Below are 18,367 nucleotides of genomic sequence, written 5' to 3' on the forward strand. Positions count from 1 at the left end.
GATCCACGAAATATGAGAGGGGCTCGTCCTCTCTTTGTTAGAGTCCGAGGAGCAGTGCTGCGGAGGGCTTTAGCCGGGCATGGGTTACGAAGTGGAGCTCGAAGTCCTTGGCGAGTTGGCCGAAGGAAGTGATCGTTCGGTCTTTAGGCCGCTGTACCATGTGCGGGCCGGACCCCTTAGGGTCGTGGGAAACGCCTTGCACATTAAAGCATCGGACGTTCCGTACAATGCCAATTGGGCACGGAAAGCGGCGACATGGTCCGCTGGGTCAGTGGAGCCGTCGTATACGTCCAAAGAAGGGAGCTGGAAGTTCGGGGGAACGACGTGATCTCGTATCTCTGGTGCGAACGGAGATCCTCGGTATGTGACCATCCCGAGCTCTCCCTCTGAGTTGCGAAACTCCTTCTCTAGTTCGTCGAGCCGCTGACTAAGAAAGCATAGCTGGGCTCGCAGGGAGTCCGTTGACTCCAGAGATAATACCTCGGGCTCCGGGCGGCCGCTCGGGTCTGCCATCACTGGATCCCCGAGTGGGGTCGGTCGGACCCGAGGCGAAGTGGGAAGCTCCGGAAGCATCATGTGGGCCTGGGCGGGCGGCTCTTGTTGCCGTAGCAGTTGAGTCATAAGCGGGGGTGTCGGTTGGGAGACGAGCAGGATGATGGTTTGCACCATATCCGTCAGAGCTCGGACTTGACGAGCGAGGTCGTGAAAGGCCTCGGATGACACCGGCGAGGGGACGCTCGGAGCGCCCTCGGGCGGAAGCAGATCCGGGTTGTCGAATGAACGCTAGTAGCGTTCCGAGGTCGCGGGGAGGTCGTCAGCCCACGGCCCGTCACGCAAGGGACGCACGACCTGCACCCCTGCTAAGAACGATCCCTCGGTAGGGAGTTCGTCGGTATCAGTCTGAGGATCCCTCGACATTCGGACCCTCCTTCTAGCGCCAAAATGATGCGGGGGGCATCTGTTTGAGCCGTGGCCTCGGGGCCGTCGCGGCTCGGTTCGGGGGTTCAGATGTTGGGGATCTCAGGCGACGTCCTTCGAGGTCTCCCGGTGGCCTGTCTCGATGGTCCGGTCGGGACGTCGCGTCGGGGGGAGTGCGTCGCCGCAGCGCCGGGAAGAGTCGACCCTGTCTTGCACCTACACACAGGTCGAGCTGGGAGCTCGGCCCGACCCCTCCGACGATCAAGTCAGTGATGTGGAGGGGGTTTAGGAGGAGGAAATGCCTCCATATAGGTGTTGTGTCTGTGTCCGTCCGTCTCCCCCGTTTGTCCAGAACTTTGGGGTATTTATAGATGAGTTTGATGTTACCTGATGTGGCTGCCTGCAGGAGCAGGACCGTACCTCCAATGGCGTCTGACATTGCCACTGGGGTTGCGTGGAGAACTGGTTGTCGTAGGGTATGGGTGAGCCTCGGTCGACGTCCTCCTCTGCCTCGGGTGAGCGCGCGGGGTCAGACGGTGGAGACGTTGACTGGGAGCGGGTGACGCTGGCGCATATCAAGTCGGCGTTAATGCCTATTTCCTTGGGCAGTGAGTCATCCGGGCGTGGCTGACGTCATGGTGTGTCGCATCGCCATTTTTACCCTTATCACTTGCAATGTTTGAATGTATCGATTTCAGGTTCTTGTCAATACGAGATCCGATCCGAGTTCCTCTTAAAGGATTCAAACTCGTAATCGTTTGTTGTCGGATTCAATCTACTGAATCCGCTCATGGTATATAATCCAACTCAAACGGACCTTTAAATCGCAACGAGCACAGCCGTCTCTCAGTGAAATGATGAGGATTCATGATCCATCAGTTCGGAGTTGAGGAGGCGTAACACTTCATGGATGCGTTTGGCTTCGCCGTGCGATCTGTCGGCCATGACAAACCTATGAAGCTCGCCATCGACCTCCACCGAGCTGAACCCGGCCACCTTCCTCACTCCCACATCGTTCATCTCCGTCCTCACCCTCCCCACCTCCTCCCAGAGGCCGAACCTCGCGTAGAGGTTGGCCAACATGACGTAGTCCCCGGCCACCATCTGCTCCCCCGTTGCCGCCAGCCGTTCCCCCGCCAGTCTTCCCGCCTCCAGGTCCCCGTGCGTGCAAGCCGCGCCCAGGAGGCTCCTCCAGATCGCCGCCGTCGCCGGCGTGGGCATCGTGCTGATGAACTCCCGCGCTTCGTGGAACAGCCCGGCTCGGCCCAGGAGGTCCATCACGCAGCCGCAGTGCTCGACCCTCGGCTCCATCCCGTACTCTTCCTTCATCAGCTTGAACAACCTGAGGCCTTGGTCCACCAGTCCAACATGGCTGCAGGCGCTGAGCACGTTGGTCATCGTCACCGACGTGGGCCTGACGCCGGCCTCCACCATCTCGTCGAAAAGCTTGATGGCCTCCGGTGCTCGGCCGTGCATTGCGAGGCCGCCAATCATGGCGCTCCAGCTGAGCACGTTCCTCTGCGCCATCCTCTCGAAGACTTCCATTGCGGAGTCTACCTCCCCGCACTTGGCGTACAGGTCGACGAGCGCAGTGGCAAAACCAACGGACTCGAGCCCGAGGCCGTACACGGTCGCACAGGCATGAATTGCCTTCCCGAACTCCAAGCACCCGCCGTGAGTGCAGGCAGCGAGGGTGCTGACCAGAGCCGCCTCATCGGGACTTACGCCGGCCTCCGACATCCCGAGGAACGTGAACAGCGCCTCGCGGGGCTGGGCGTTGCGATCGTAGCCCGCGACCATGGCCGACCACGAAGAGACGGTTCGGCGGGGAATTCGATCGAACAGCTGCCGCGCGAGGTCGAGGTGGCCGAAGTTGGAATAGAGAGTGACGAGAGCGTTGAGGGAGTGGACGCTCGTGGCGGCGAGTCCGAGTTTGACGAGGTGGGCGTGGAGGGAGACAGCTTCAGCGAAGGCGGAGAGGAGGGAGCAGAGCTTGAAGGCGAGGGGGAAGGTGTGGGCATCTCTGAGGGGCATGTGGAGGCAGACGCCGAGGGCGAGGTGGTGGGCGGCGCCGTGGGACGCGTAGGATCGAGCCAACGCGTTCCAGAAGGAAGGCTGGTGGACGTGGGTGCGGATGGCGCGGGCGTGGCGCATGCGGAGGTGGGCGAGGGTGGGGAAGGAGCCGGAGGGGTCGAGGTGCTTGCGGTGGGGCGGAGGCCTGGGGAGCGGGATGGGCGACCACGCCTCCGCCGTTTGCATTAGGTTTGATTACGGCGCTGACGAGGAGGAGGAGGAGGCTCGACCGGGGAGGTGTCTTGGCTGCTGGTTTCCGGATGTATATATATGATAAGCTCTTCTTCTTCTGTGTACGCCATCCTCCACATAACGCAAGTAACGCCTAAAGTACATTTGTATTGACATCATCCTCCTCCTAATCGACGATTTTGATTCCTAAAATTTGAATACCAATATGAAAATAATCAATTTTTTTATTTTTAATTAAAAATAATTTAAAATATAATAATAAAAACTAAAAAAAAATAAAATATATAATAAATCCGATAAAATTAAAACAAAATAAGTTAATATAAAAGACCTTTTCTAATCTTAAAATCGTGGATGGATAATTCAGATTCGATTTAGATTTCGATTTCTAAAAACCAAGAATTATAACCAAATCGTCTAAGACAATTGGATTTGGTTTGAAACAAATGGATTGGATTCTGATTTAATTTGAGCCAAACCATAATTAAGTCTAGATATCATATCTGGTTGATTTAAGAAAAACCATGCAGCCGATAAAAATGCTAAAACAAGGTTACGTGATAAATTTCTTAGCTTTCTGACGAGGATAGTAATCATGATAAGACTCAACTGGCGTCAGATGACGCCTCACGCAACAGCACCTGATCAATACAGATCGGAACGCCGACCGAGGCGCATTAACATCTTGCCAAAGCTCAATTCTTCACGCCACGCCAACACAAAGTCAGATGCTATCAGTCTATCCCCTGCAAGCGGGCAGCTCAGGAAGCAATAAGCTTCCCTATAAATACCCTCTCGTTTATCAGAGAGAGGGAGGGAGAGACAGACACACAAAAACACTTCTTCATCTGAAACCTCCTCCACATCCACAAAAACCGACCTTTGTGCAGGTGCGAAGCCGAAGGTCCCCTCCGAACGCGAAGGCGAGGAGTTCCTGTCCGGAGGAGACGGCTACACCGTCCCGATCGGACACCGCACCCAACCGCCTCAGCGGGCTCGAGGAACGCCCCAGGGAGATCCCCGTCGTCCGGACTCGAACCAAGCCGCGTCGGCCCCGAGGCCACAGCTCAAAGTTGTTTCCCACAACACTTTCTTTCACGAGCAAATCATACGCTTCCCGAACAAAATGACACAAAATAGGGAACTGTGTTCTGAAATAAAATAAAAGGATATATGAATAGGCACATATACAACACACAACATGAGGTTCTGGTTTTAGTTTTACATGTGATAGAGACTGGTTTCTGATACATATAAGGGTAATGAATAGGCACAAGAATGCGTTGCACAAGTGCAATCTGTGCTCTAAAGGGATACTTGATGAAATTAATTGGTAATAAGCACCTATGCATGGGGCTCCAAATGTTGGGGCCCCGTCTCATATAATTGTAACAATCCTCCTCCGTATTATTATTATTCTACGAGGTCTGATAGCTGAAACCTCGGAGCATCGGCTTAAAGATCCCAACTAAATAATAAGGGGTTAGAGATGATGATATGCCTGGTGTTCATGATGTTTCCCACACTTTATAATCTCTTCCTTCAGCTGCTACAACCCATTTTGTAGGACCATCTGGTGGCTCATAATGTCCTGGCCCAATTTTGACTGCTAACTTTCCGTCGATCTCAGCCGCATAGACGTCCCTCTCTGCCTTGACGATCTTCACCTGGACCACATCATACAACCAATCATGTTAGGATTAGCCAGCTTATCAAATGAATTACTGAAAAAAAAAATCACTTTATTATGTTTCTGTTTTATTTTTTTCTTTTTCTTTCCTTCTCAGATATTCATCGATATTTAATCGATTTATATCAGAATGGGGAAACAACGTTGTAGTTGTAGGTACTTCGATGCACCAACAAATGCCCATGAAGAAACCTTTATTTGGGATGCGACCAACAATTATCCTACCACATCCGTGTGACTTATCAGACATCCGAAACATGAGACTCGGCCAAAGAAATATGCAAAAAAATGTCATCTGAATGCAGAAAACTCATACCGTGCTCCTGCAGTGAATCTTGTTTTCATTTCTGACCGAGATCAATCTAGATATCTCTTGCTGGTAGTGAGAGAAAATGTGGTCATAGAAGACTGCTGGTGTGCCAGGATGCGTTAAGATATATGCATATCCTTGCATCTCCTTTCCAGATGGGAATCGCCAATGACCCTGTGGAAGAAACACACTAAACCGTCAGCAAATTTTCCATGACAAGAAGAGACTGATAATGCTCTGGTAGATATTTGAAGGACTGCCTGTGGAAGAAACACACTGAACCGTCAGCAAATTTTCCATGACAAGAAGAGACTGATAATGCTCTGGTAGATATTTGAAGGACTGCAGCCATGAGGCTGCAAATTGAGGTTCAACAAGCTGTGGATGTCAATCATAACTGGAATTTTTCCTTATCAAGTAGTTAGTCAATGATTGCAGATGCAAAACTAGCTGGTAGTATAGAAAACAGCAATGTTCAAGCTCAATTAACAAGCAATTGGAGAACACGCTGAATCTTGAGCGCTTAAACTCAATTTTTCACTACAGTTTTCAGTCAACTAACAGGTTTCTTTCTATGCATCTCAGATTCTCCCCCAAGGCTTCCTAATGAACAATAAGGCCAAAGGAAACAGGGAAAGGCAAATTACCACTTCAAATGACACTGATACCATGCTTAGTGTATAGCTTACGTTTACCAACATGTTGGCATATTACAATCTAATGGTTGATAGGTTGGAAGTGGCAAGTCAGTAGTTTAACAAAAAGGAAGGAAACATATAAGATATATAACTCACGGATTAACATTTGAAACTTTGAACACACCCAACAATGAAATCTATAACTTCCCATAACTTACCTGGAATTTACATAATGAGTTAAAAAGTTCAGAATGTTGATCTTGTCTAAACCTGTTAGTGACGTGTAGCTAACATTCCTTTTCCTATAAGGAAACAGTAGTGGACAGTGATTTATGACAAATAACACAAGAAAATAAATAGATTATGAACTGAAAGCCAAAGTCAATGTGCCAGCTATGCTTCATAAGAAGTTTGATAATGGACAAAATCATGAATGAGCATTTATCTATCGGGCTTCGGACAAAGAGAATACAATTAATTTATCCATTTACGCTTGCAAGTTTCATTGCATATGTTTATGGTACTGATTCATTAGTAAATAAATCAATTATTACATGCATATTAACCCATAAACCCTAGTCTTTCCAGTGAATGAAAGATCATGGTAAGGATTAACTATCTTCAAGTCACAATATAGAATTAAGATCATTCCGTACCTGAGTGGAGCCAGTGTCATGATTCTCTATAAAAGTAACGGCACGAGATGCCCACCAGCCTACTACTCCAGGAGGTTTCCCATTTTGATCAGACAATCGCCAATACTCACATTTTTCCAGAGCCTGTAAGAAGAAAAAAATTTAGGTTGTTCACAGTACTTATACTATGATAATATAAAGCAACTTATAAAAATTTATAGTATAAATTAACACAGTTTTGAACAAAGTTGTCACCTTATAAAGAATGCTGACGATGTCATGTAGAATATGAGTGAAGATGAAAAATCAAAACTAATCAATAATGACACTCATTGTTTAAAATATATATTTTCTAGGCACATGTTCTCAGTTTTCGGACATGTGATAGGCCTTTCCCCCTAGTTATAAAATCACTTGTCCCCTGAATATGTTAAAAAGTCTAACTTATTTTCTAGAAATTATGGCTTGTGTGCATGACCATAGCCTAGTAAATTAAAGGATTCTGTGTAATGATGACAGGTACATACTTTTTAATTTAAAATATATGAACAGAGAAGCTACTTTCAGAGGTTGTATATGGGCATACCAATTCTTAACCTTTGTTTTGAAGCATAAAGAGGGTACGCACAAAGCCTGGTTAAAGTTTACAAATCAACTACTGATTTGGAAAACACAAGCCACAAGGTCCCTATTTTAGTTTCATAAATCTTTTCCAACCATCGAGCCCAATCGAGGGCAATATCATTAATCAAATTAAGAGTCATCAAGTCTCCTCTTACCAGTTCTAAGAAAGTTTTCTCAAGTCTTCCTCACTACAATATCTCCCATGACCGAAAGTTTTATCAATGCATATGCAGATCTCCTTTAAAAATCTTCATACCACACCTTAAATGGTTTTCCCTCATTTATCTTCAATAGGAATAACCCTAATTTTTCTCTGGAAGCTGGCAATTATTGTTCTTTTCTCTAGTAATAATCTCTCTATCAAACTATATATGTTATTTCCTAATTGTCGAATGTTTTGACCCTAAAAGGATAAACCTTATAGATATTTTACTAATTCTTTTTCTTTTAATTTGAAGAGGGCATGATGACCACACAACACTACTGATTTCAATTTGCTCTTAGATCAAGCCTATTGGTGATTGGAAATAGCCACCAAATATTTGAGGTGCAATTAGAACAATATATTATTTTTAGGATGCCCAATGAATAACTGAAGGATCACCTAGACATTGTGTTGAAAAGGGGCAGCATCGAAACCTATGCACAGGAAAGACCTCATTCCCTAAAATTTCCTTCCATGTGTAATGATGCTTGGATGACCTAGCCAAATATCGTTAAACTCTGCATGTATATCAAGCCATAGTAGGTTGGAAAAATTGGCATGTACCATCAAAGAAAGACACCTCCAGAAGGATATGTAACTATCAAGCTAGATGCTACTTCATTATGTTTCTTTCCTAGGCGAACAGGGATGTCCATTTTTATTGTAGGTTATTTCAGTCACCATTTTTTTGGTATTACCTATCAGTATCTTCAATGCAGAGAATAGATCTGTCAAAATCAACCTTGATATCCATGGTTAGTTTTAGTTGTGTGTTTGTCTTGTAACTAGCAAAGATAGTCTTTGCATTACAGCCTAAGAACTAATCTTTAAATTTTCAGATAAATAAGCAAAAATGTATGGTACTGCAGCACAGGAAACATGACTTCACTTTCTAAAGCCTCAAGTTCTGAGTATTCCTTTGTACAAAATCATTAAATCCATCTAAATGGATGTGTAGTTCACATTTTCAGAACCCTCGAAGGAGAGAAAAATATATTGACAAGCAGATATCCATCTCATCTAACATGTAGTTCTATGGTAAATTCCACGAAAAGCAGCATAATTTATGAACAGTGGCAAAGAATAAGATATGAACAAATAAAAGGGTCATAAGCTGTAATCTTACACTGTGGAGGATTCCTTTTGTGGTGACATCGAAGGCACCCGCAGTTCCATTTGTAGCATTTATCCAATCAACAATCCTTTGTCTATGAGCATCTTGATTATGGTCCATGTCACCATATGTATAACTTAATGAGTCCCAATACTCGCCCACAGCAAAATATGGTTCAGTTGCTTCCATGTAGTCTTTTACATAACCACCCCAAAACCCACGGACAAAATCTAATCTCCATCCATCATATCCAACTTCTTTTCTGTAATCGTAGCAAGTACAGAATGAGCATGAATGATATAGCTGTGATGCAAAAAATGTCAAATATTTCATTGTGGCATAGAAACCATCAACTAACATCCAAACATGCTATTCACTTCCAGAACACACATCATTCTTCTCACTAGCTAAAGCATTGATGCTAATGATTTTGAAAATTGATAAAAATAGCCTATTCTGACAAGAATTTAAAATCCAACACTTGTAATAAGGGACATAAGTATGCACTCTGACATTCACAAATCATCACTTTGAAACCCAACCAGGACTAGAACACCATACTTTCCAAGGGACCATAATGAAACAGAAGGTACCAAGCCTTCTCTCAAGTGAAATTGGCCCTTCTTCTGAGTTGTGCATTATCTCAACAACATGGGAAAGGCAAATATATATTTACCAGTTTCAAGAAATTATCTTCAGTGCTAATTCAAGACAGGCTCAAGCAGCCAGACTCACCTTTAGTGAAGTACGACCTCAGGGTTGATAGTGCCTAGGGCATGCTTCACCATGCAAAGGTTTCCTCGAAGAATTTACAGCATTTTCAGACTAGTATCAACAAAAAATTCAACAAATCCTTCTACTTGTATGAGAAATTTTGACATTTTCAGTAAAGATTGAAATGCCTACTCGTATATTTAGTCACTCCTGCCTGTCCTTTTCCCTTTTTTTTACCTGATCTACTACTGGTAACCATATTTAGTCACAATAATCATGCAGGAACACCAAAAGATACAAGTCATACAACAAATTCCATGATCAGCAGTCTATATAAGCCCCCTGGTGATTTTAGTAAAGAATGATAACTTCCATCATACTCCATTAGACGCAGGTTATATCACGCCATAATACATGTAGCCGTAGGTATCAAATTATCAGGGCACATTAGGCATCTTTCACAACTGTCTGTCAAGTGGGACCAAACATGCCAAGTATGATTAAGTTTCTAAAGGATCTGTAAAAACTTACAAACGTTGGTTGCAATATTCACACCCTTGTGCCATCACTGGCCTAGATATTAATTTCACGAATTATTGTAGAGACCAAGAATGCTGACAAATATTTAGCTTCAAGTCAACACAAATTAACTGATACTGGATATGAAATAATATTATGTACCCTCAAGCCATGCTAAACGATGTATGTATGTCAAGGATCAAAATAATCTAGTGAGTCAGCCTATAGAATTTCTGCCGAGTCTTGTGTAGTTTATTTGTGCTTCAGCAGCTCAATACACTTCTTGACATCAAATTTCGGAAACAGGATAATCATGCAAACATAAAAGTCTTATAAACAGAAATAGCTTAGAATGACAGAACAAAATAGCAGAATGTTAATTTGCCAACATTATCACAAGACAGTTTCTGAATAATATTAAATAAAAAAAGGACATCAACAGACCTCAACCAGCAGAGCCACTCTTTCAGGTCCCTCCTGACAAAATCTTGAGAGTGGTCAATATTCGGGGCAGCATGAAAATTATCTCCACTGCTTTTGTTACCCCTTCCCTAGGAAGAAGGGAAAAAAAAAAAAAAGGAAACAGTAAGTTGTGTCCAGAAGATGGAACCCTCAATCATATGCATGAAGTTACAAATACCTTCCAATTCTACCATGGGTTCCCCTAATGAATGTGTATTAAAACTTTAGCCCAATCATGGGGGTACTTTCATAATTTGAGCCAATGACACTGAGGTTAAAATTAATCTAAACACCTAACCTGAGGCCTTTAGCTATATCTTTTCTTGTAAATCTATTACAGTCTAGCATTACATCATAAGTTGCTTGCCATGATATATGACATGAACTTTCTCCCATACCATAACCTTTCTTCTGTATGCTACAATATTGGCCATGTCATCCAAATCTCTGTACACGTGAAGGAGAAAAGCTACCAGAATTGTTATAAAACTACAATTTGAATAATTTTTAAAAATGGTTCAAATTATAACTCGAATTTATGTAAATAATAAATCAGAAAAAAAGACTTTAAGCTTACCAAACAAGAGAACTACGTCTGTTTGTACAGTAAACAAAAGCATTTCAAGTATACCAAATCTAGCAAAATATTATATGTTGGAATAGTGTAAGTTATTATTGTGACAAAACTAAGTTCTCCAACTAATCCATCCAAGAACTCAACAAATATAGCACTCATAATAAACCAATATAGATAGGAGTCATGTTAACTCATCTTTAATGTAATTTAGAAATTTTTGAAAGAAAATGCAAATAAACTGTTTTACCCATATTCTGTTAAACATTACCTGGAAGTGAGGATCATCAGCAACAATAGCACGATCATCCCAATTCAATCGGCCTCCGAAAACGTTCCAAATTCCATTCTTATTCTGGTAATGTGCACATCGATGGTTTAAGACAGCATCACCAAGAACCTTAATGCCCACTTCATGGAAACTATTTACAAGATCCTTCAGCTCTTCCAAGCTTCCATATCTGAATGTTTCCACAATATACACCATTAGTCCTACTTGCTGCATTTGATTTGTCAATCAGGTCTTTATAATCCTAATGTACAAAGCTGAATGAACAGAAATGAGAAAAGTATACCTCAATTCAGCTTCAGCACAATTGATAAGGCAAACATATGTTTCAAAGAAATAAGAACCCGAAAGGTCATCAATCATGATAATACATCCATGCTTGGCATTAGAAGGGTTACACAGTTGGACTGTCATCTTTTTCTAACTGGCAATATATATTAAAAAAGCCCTGAGAGCAACTACATCAATGATGCATGATGAGATCATGAGGAAGGATACAAATCCTACATAAAGGAAGACAATTATGAAACTTGGAGTATTTAATAGACCACATATTATCAGTTCTTCAAAGTTATATCACTATTGATAACTTCTTATCAGAAGACTATTGGTCTTTATAACCTATAAAGTTGAATAATTTTGTAAATCGTCTAAAGTCACTATAGGGATACTGCACAACATTCCAATCAGTTATCTCATGTTTGAAAAAGAACCTCATTTAAAAGGGAATACTTGTTCTTGATGACATAACACTTCACCGTAAGGAAAGGAGTAGTCATGCAAAGGCTCGTCGGTTATGCAAAGGCTATGCAAAGGGAAGGGAACTTCACATTTACCTTTCTTTCTTGCTTCTACGAAAGGGAACTTCACATTACGAGCTCGTCGGTTATGCAAAGGCTAGAAGAAGACTGCAGAAAAAATTGTCCGTATAATTTACCTTTCCTTCTTGCTTCTACGAATTTTTCTTTGGTAATGGGAGTGAATTCTAAGGTGGAAGCATTCATGGGCCTCATATATAATTCAGTTGTTCTATTTGACATATTTGGGACAGTATATTCTTCAAGCAATCCTCATATGGAAAAGCTTGAATTTCACTGAAAATCATTCACGATAGTTCAATAATATTTAGCAAGTGACACAGACCAGTTAATGTAAGAGTAACGATAAGATGGTAAGTTCTATTTTCTTGTAAGTGGAAATCCACACATCAAAAACTGTACTTTCAGCTTAAATTGTTCGTAGTAGTTAATAGAATAACTCCTATCTTAAACTAATTTCCACACCCAAATGAGTTAAATAGATTGTTCTACCTTTACTATGAAATAAACATCAAAAGCTTTCCTGCAATGTATCTGTACCTGGAATTTAAATTGTATAAATCCTTTGGCATGTACCCTTCAGGAGATACAGACTCAGTGGGTGGTGGTAGCCAGATGACTGTAAAACCTAATGAAGACAATTCCTTGGCCTTGTCACTAAGCTCGGAATACCATCTTCCCGATTTGTGAGATTCCCAGTTAAATCCTTGACACAGAATTTCATACCCAGAGCCTGTTCCTGAAGACAATTTTACAGCAGGCTTCAGCAGCTCAGTGTCAGAAGCCAACTCCACAAAACCTGGAATGGAGATCCTGAAGATACTATAAGCTTCTGCAGCCAATTTCTCAATTTCTTGTAGAATGTTTTCCTGTGCTTCCTTGCTTTTAGCTCGTTTACCTTTTTCTGATGATATATCAGTTACTAAATGTCTTATCTCCTTGATAATTTCATCAGTATATGCAACAGCTTCTATGAGCTCCTCAGGACCTTGGGGCTTCATGGGTAAACTATTGATGTTTTGGGGATCACTTGCTTCCAGTGATTTATTCTGCAGTGGGTATGAATTATTTGGTGATAGACTGTTTCTCACATCATGAATCTCTGTACCTGCCTGCTGTTCATGTACAATATCATCACTACCAATTTCAGCAGTTGTGCTACTCACACTTCCAATTGGGATGAAAAAATCAGTTCCATTGTTATTCAACCATGTGTATTCATTAAGTTTGAGCACAAAAACCACACCTGAAGTTCCTTGATCCACCAAAAATAATCCCCAGCTACCAAGGCCATCTGGTTTTGGCTGCAAGATAAATGTGATATAACAAGTGGTTAGCACAAGGAGAAAGAAAAGAGTCTTCCATTACTACATTTCAAGCAAAATATTCACATGAAATGAAATTGAATCATGTAGATTAGCCACTTGGTCCAGGTCTGAATCAGAGTCCATTAGCAGTTGCAACATGCAAACATAATAGGAAATTTATATTACTAATGTAGATTCAGCTAGTTGATCCCAGCATGCCCAACTCTAGCAATTTTTATCATATATGCAAGATTTGCTAACAAGAAGGCACCATGTACCAAAGTCCATTAGCAGTTGCAACATGCAAACGTAACTGAGATGATTATAGGACAAATACTGATTCAAGTAATGAATCACAGCATGCCCAACTGTAGCAATTCTTAATCATATATGCAAGATTTGCAAAGAAAACTGCACTATATGTCATTCTGTCTCATTATCTGCCATTTTAAGACATCCAAATTGGGAAACACCTTTATATAATGGAGCAAATGGTAAGCTAGATAGGATTTTACATGCAACCTAAAACATCTGTTATGAGGGCAAACACTAGGAGTATAAGCAAGATATACAAAGCCTTACAATTAATCATGTCACCAGTGAATTCTTCTAATTCATATCTTCATTTGTGAAATTGCACCATGAAAGAACTCCTAAATATACATTTATCATCAAGAAAATTAGAAATAAACCTCAAAAGAAAGTTAGTTACAAGATATAACTGTTAATATTTCTATTCATCCCAGTTGCATCACTTTTCAACTCTGTGCTCTAAAAGATATTGTATATTGCATTTAGAAGTCTCTAGGACAAACCTATTTATTAAATGAATATGTGAACACTGATTTCAAGTAGACATTTTAATCATTTTGCTTCACTTTACCTGTAGTAAAGTTTGAAGAGCCTTATGCCGAAAGATTTTGGTTGCTGGTGGATGTGGGGTAGATGGGATTACCCATTTTCTCCCATCGTCCTTACAGACACCCCAATGAATTACGACATCACCAGGCAGATCTGTGTCAAATTGCACAATGTTCTTATCTGTCTTATCACTACTCCTCACAGAGACTGTCATATGGTTGGGAACAAACTCTTCTTTTAAGATAGGAAATTCTTTGTAAATTGGAGCAATGCATCTATTCTGCTTCACAACATTTCCATCTTCATCATCAGGGTCTTCTTTTTTGGAAGTAGACTCTTCAGCTTTCAGCAGCAGGCTAGATATCTGGTCAAAACCCCCTGAAGATACAGAGAAATTAAGTCATCGCTGTTGTCAGCTAGACCAGATACCTTCACCATTATCTTAAGTAGAGGAGAATTCCTCAGACATTGAATACAAAACTTGCAAAGAACAAACGAGCATCGATATTTAGTGACACTGGTAAATAATGTTAGGTAACCAAGACAATGTTACTTATCCCATACTGATAAAGAACAAAGAGTAGCCAACACAGTTCTAGCTGTATATTTGAAGGCATTACAGATAAAATAAAAAGGTACCTCATATGAATCTCTTCTAAGAAATCATATTTTTCAGCTGAAACGTCTAGCAGAGAAGTTGCACACTGACTAACAAGTGGTTTTTATACTAACACTATTAATTTTGTCGTCAATAAGGGCACCATTTATTTGTCTTGGTACTTAGAAGTTAGAATAAAGGTTGTTACTTGGTGGCAAGCAAAACACAGCTGGGCAGCCTAACCCACTGGTGGTCAAACAGGATAAAGAATAAAGAAAAACCCAAGAAGAAAATGTTGGAGACTTCCTCCCTTTTCGGCCAAGCTTCATCAGAACTAAAGCCCACCATTCTTAAATCTGCCCAAGAGATGATCTGATATCAACTGTCTTTCAATAATTTTACCTCATACAAATTCCAGTATATCCCCAAGAAGATAACCCCTTGCTTACTCGCCTTTTGTGTTCTCTCATATATCCTTTCACGTTGCACTTACAAGTTACAACTATGAGAGGAAAAAAAATTGCGATCAAATTTTGATACATTCCAATGTAACATGCTCCAGCAACTAAGACATACCTTTTCCTTACTTGATAATTTCTGCGACTATGCATAACTTTTAGCCATTACACGGTAGTCATCATCATCATCTTTTTTAAGCAACAACTAGAGAGGGTAGGTATTTTGACTTAGAACAATTTAATACACATAAATTTGATTTAGAAGAAGCTCAACATTGTTATTTTCCAGAGCCTAATTGGTTGGCAAGCCATATACACTTTAAGTATAACATAGCAGGTGATTCTCTAACCACTAGAGAAAAGCTATGGTTACTCTGGCAGTTTGATTAAGTGGGAGATAATCATCCCTTTGGAGTTTCCACATAGAGTGACCTAGGAGATAATCATCCTTTTGGAGTTTCCACATATACTGGCTTAGGAGATGTTTATATGACAATGTGTAACTGTTTTCTATCTGTAGGCTAACTCATCAAGGAAATTTACCAATTAGCACGATTACAAATATGATTAATATTACAATATCTAGATTTGACAAAACTACATTATGTGACAACAAAACCTTTGCTTGCAGAAAAAAGGATAAGTGTTCTAGACTTATACTTTATCTATTGTTCTTTTCCCTACATCCATGATTGTCTAAGACTCTAAAACAGATTTATTCTAGAAATCAGTTTAGTTGCAACTGTACCTAAAATTCATGATGAGGTAGAGATTATAACCTGGCCATATGCTCAAGCCTTGATTTCCAGCTACACTGTTGGCCACTTCAAAATAGTCTGTAAAGGATATTCTGAAATCCCTTCCCTTGTGCTGAAACCATGCTCCTGTTTCTTCTTCCTATCAGTGCACATTAAACATTGAAAAAAAAAGTTACTTGAGTCAATTATCTGACAGCATGGCTACTGAATAAGTGATTCACAGAACTTCAGGTTTCAATTGACCATCACTTACATATCCTAACGACCAAGCAACTCATGTATATCTGACTAAGATGAAAGTATATGTATGTCGTACCTTTAAAACAAAATGAATTGCTGCAATTGGGGTGTTGCTGTCAAATTCGATCTGCAGTTCGTGAAGTGCCTGCCTTTCGGATTGGGATGATAATCTCTTCAAAGGTGTTTCTATTGCATAGTCCTAGGAGTAACCACCAATGTTGCCACCATATAAGTTGATCAAAGAAAAAAAAAAACTCCAGCACATGATGTAAATAACAAAATCACAGGCCAAAAAAGGAGGGAAGTGATAGTTAAAATGAGAAAATATTACCTTAATAAGGACAGACTCGGGTGGTCTCATTTCAGGAGGAGGTTGATCCCATTCGCTGCAAATTTATGCATGTAAAATCACAAAGGATACGTATGTGCATCACACGTTAGAGTTACAAATTTACACAGCACAGAAAACATTAAGTCGTATAATTATGGTCACAGGACTAGTTTTGATCCACCTACCAGTCCAAAGTCATTATTTACAAAGAAACAATTTTCAATATGCGCACTATACTCAGCGAATAACAGCAAATATAAGTATCTTGACGTTTTTCTTTTACAGAAAGAATATGTCAGCAATTTATATATGTCGTGCGGCAAATTTTAAGCTGGAAAAAAGTTGTGCACACTTGATTTTGAGTTCAATTATGGTATGTTAATGCCCCAGTAGGATTTAAAGAAATTGTAAACGGTAACAGTTGTAATCATAAGTTAAACAGATCCATGGGTAAAGTTACTTTTGTTTGTTTTTTTGGCTTTTTGACTTCAAACAAGGGACAAAAGGTACAAAAAGGAACCCTTTATGTTCTTTACGATAAAATAAAAGATCAGCACGCCAAAAAGAAAGAACTAAAGAACAGATTGGTGCTACTGAAAAGAAACACAAAGCTTGCCTTCCAAGATCATCGCAGTAGCTAACTCCCCAGTGCAGAGTCCACTTCCCTTCCAAATTACAACCGATGGTCAACCGCCATTTGGACACTTCCTCCTCGGCGACTGCTGGATCCAATCTCACCGTTATCTTCCCCTCCACCTGCCATCGATCCCCAATCAACCAATTAAAACACAAGGACGGAACCAAACATGGAAGATCTACAAACTTAGCAACCCAGATTAGATCTCAAGGTCAATGACGCGAGCCGTACAACTTAAGATTCGATCGGAAACCAAATAGCCACTGAATGGATCATCTTCGCAAAAAAAAATCCTCCGACAGCAACGAAATCAATCGACCGCCAACAAAGAAGGGGGAAAAGAGAAAGAGAAAGAAAAAGAAAACACTGACCGTCTGAGACCGCTTCAAGGAGAGGGTCTCCGAGAACAGGATCTCGGTGTTCTCGACGTCGGCGAGGGACGGGGTCTGGGCCAAACCAGCCCGAACGACGGGGCGGACGCGCGCCCGACCCGCCTGAGAGAATTTAGAGCTGGAGATGGATAGGAAGGCAGGCGCCGGGGAGCGAATCGGGCGCCGGAGGAGCAGTGATCGCCGCGGACCTCGAGGCCATGCGAATCCGCGGCGACGGTGCCCCTGGGGAGGGCAGTGGAGGACCGGCTTCCAGCGAACGAGCAACATCGGCGAACGGTGGGGGAGAATCGAGAGACGGAGGAGAAGGAAGCGAAGAGATTTTTCAGGAGAAGAAGCGCAACACCGACCAGGAAAAGATGCCTCTATGAAAGCAGCGTTGGGGATATCCTCCACTCCTCGTTCAATTACGTGGAGAAGATACGGAGCCATGGCTCCTTTAATAGCCAACCTGAAGCGGGATCTGCTACATCAGCTGGTTCAATGGAGGATTCCAAAACGACCCACGTGGCGGATCGGAGGCTATTCATTGCAGGATCGGAGTCCTGGCCACACGCGTTCTCGAACGGGATCCGACAGTCCCTCGGCGCTCGCGGGGGTATGATCTTGCGACGTACCGCCAAAAGCGGCGGTTACGTGGAAGAGTTCGACGCTAATTGCGTCAGGGGGCGGCTGTGGTGTGGCGTGAGTCCGCAAGCGAAGAAATCGTTCGACATGACTCGGGCGACCGACGACACATTTCACGTGGATAAGGAAAAGTTTGATCCGCTTCTAACTGGAGCACAGTGGCGAAACCAACGGGGACACCGTGATTCCACAGCGGGAGTTTCTCTATCTCCCATAAAATAGATGGTTTCTATTGATGATTCAGACAATGATTCATGGGGATAGGGATGCAAGACACATGCTTCCAATAATGATAAGAACTAAGATAAATGTAGCAGCATTTCCCAGTGTGTCTATTGGAAAAGGATAGGGACGCCCGGATCGGCAATGAAGAGAAGAAACAGAGG

At 42.1% G+C, this 18,367-nt stretch overlaps 2 protein-coding genes across 2 annotated transcripts; both read right to left on the bottom strand.

Annotated features, from left to right (window-relative positions):
• Window positions 1–1,588: 1,588 nt before the first annotated feature.
• Window positions 1,589–3,298, bottom strand: LOC103993887 (pentatricopeptide repeat-containing protein At5g56310-like). Its single transcript, XM_009414108.3, has one exon. It carries the CDS (start codon window positions 3,175–3,177, stop codon window positions 1,765–1,767), a length of 1,413 nt encoding a protein of 470 aa, XP_009412383.2. The 5' UTR covers window positions 3,178–3,298; the 3' UTR covers window positions 1,589–1,764.
• A 1,022-nt stretch (window positions 3,299–4,320) lies between these two features.
• LOC135618678 (alpha-amylase 3, chloroplastic-like) lies at window positions 4,321–17,885 on the bottom strand. The gene is made up of 13 exons (XM_065119795.1): window positions 17,337–17,885; window positions 16,945–17,084; window positions 16,329–16,383; window positions 16,074–16,196; window positions 15,779–15,896; window positions 13,966–14,321; window positions 12,316–13,079; window positions 10,940–11,129; window positions 10,077–10,183; window positions 8,412–8,661; window positions 6,478–6,600; window positions 5,190–5,357; window positions 4,321–4,850 (listed from the first exon to the last, which is right to left on the bottom strand). Exons 1-13 carry the CDS (start codon window positions 17,784–17,786, stop codon window positions 4,692–4,694), a joined length of 3,003 nt encoding a protein of 1,000 aa, XP_064975867.1. The 5' UTR covers window positions 17,787–17,885; the 3' UTR covers window positions 4,321–4,691.
• Between the last annotated feature and the right edge of the window lie 482 nt (window positions 17,886–18,367).

Source organism: Musa acuminata, chromosome BXJ2-8 (genome assembly GCF_036884655.1).
Source record: "Musa acuminata AAA Group cultivar baxijiao chromosome BXJ2-8, Cavendish_Baxijiao_AAA, whole genome shotgun sequence".
In the NCBI taxonomy this organism is placed as follows: Eukaryota; Viridiplantae; Streptophyta; class Magnoliopsida; order Zingiberales; family Musaceae; genus Musa; species Musa acuminata.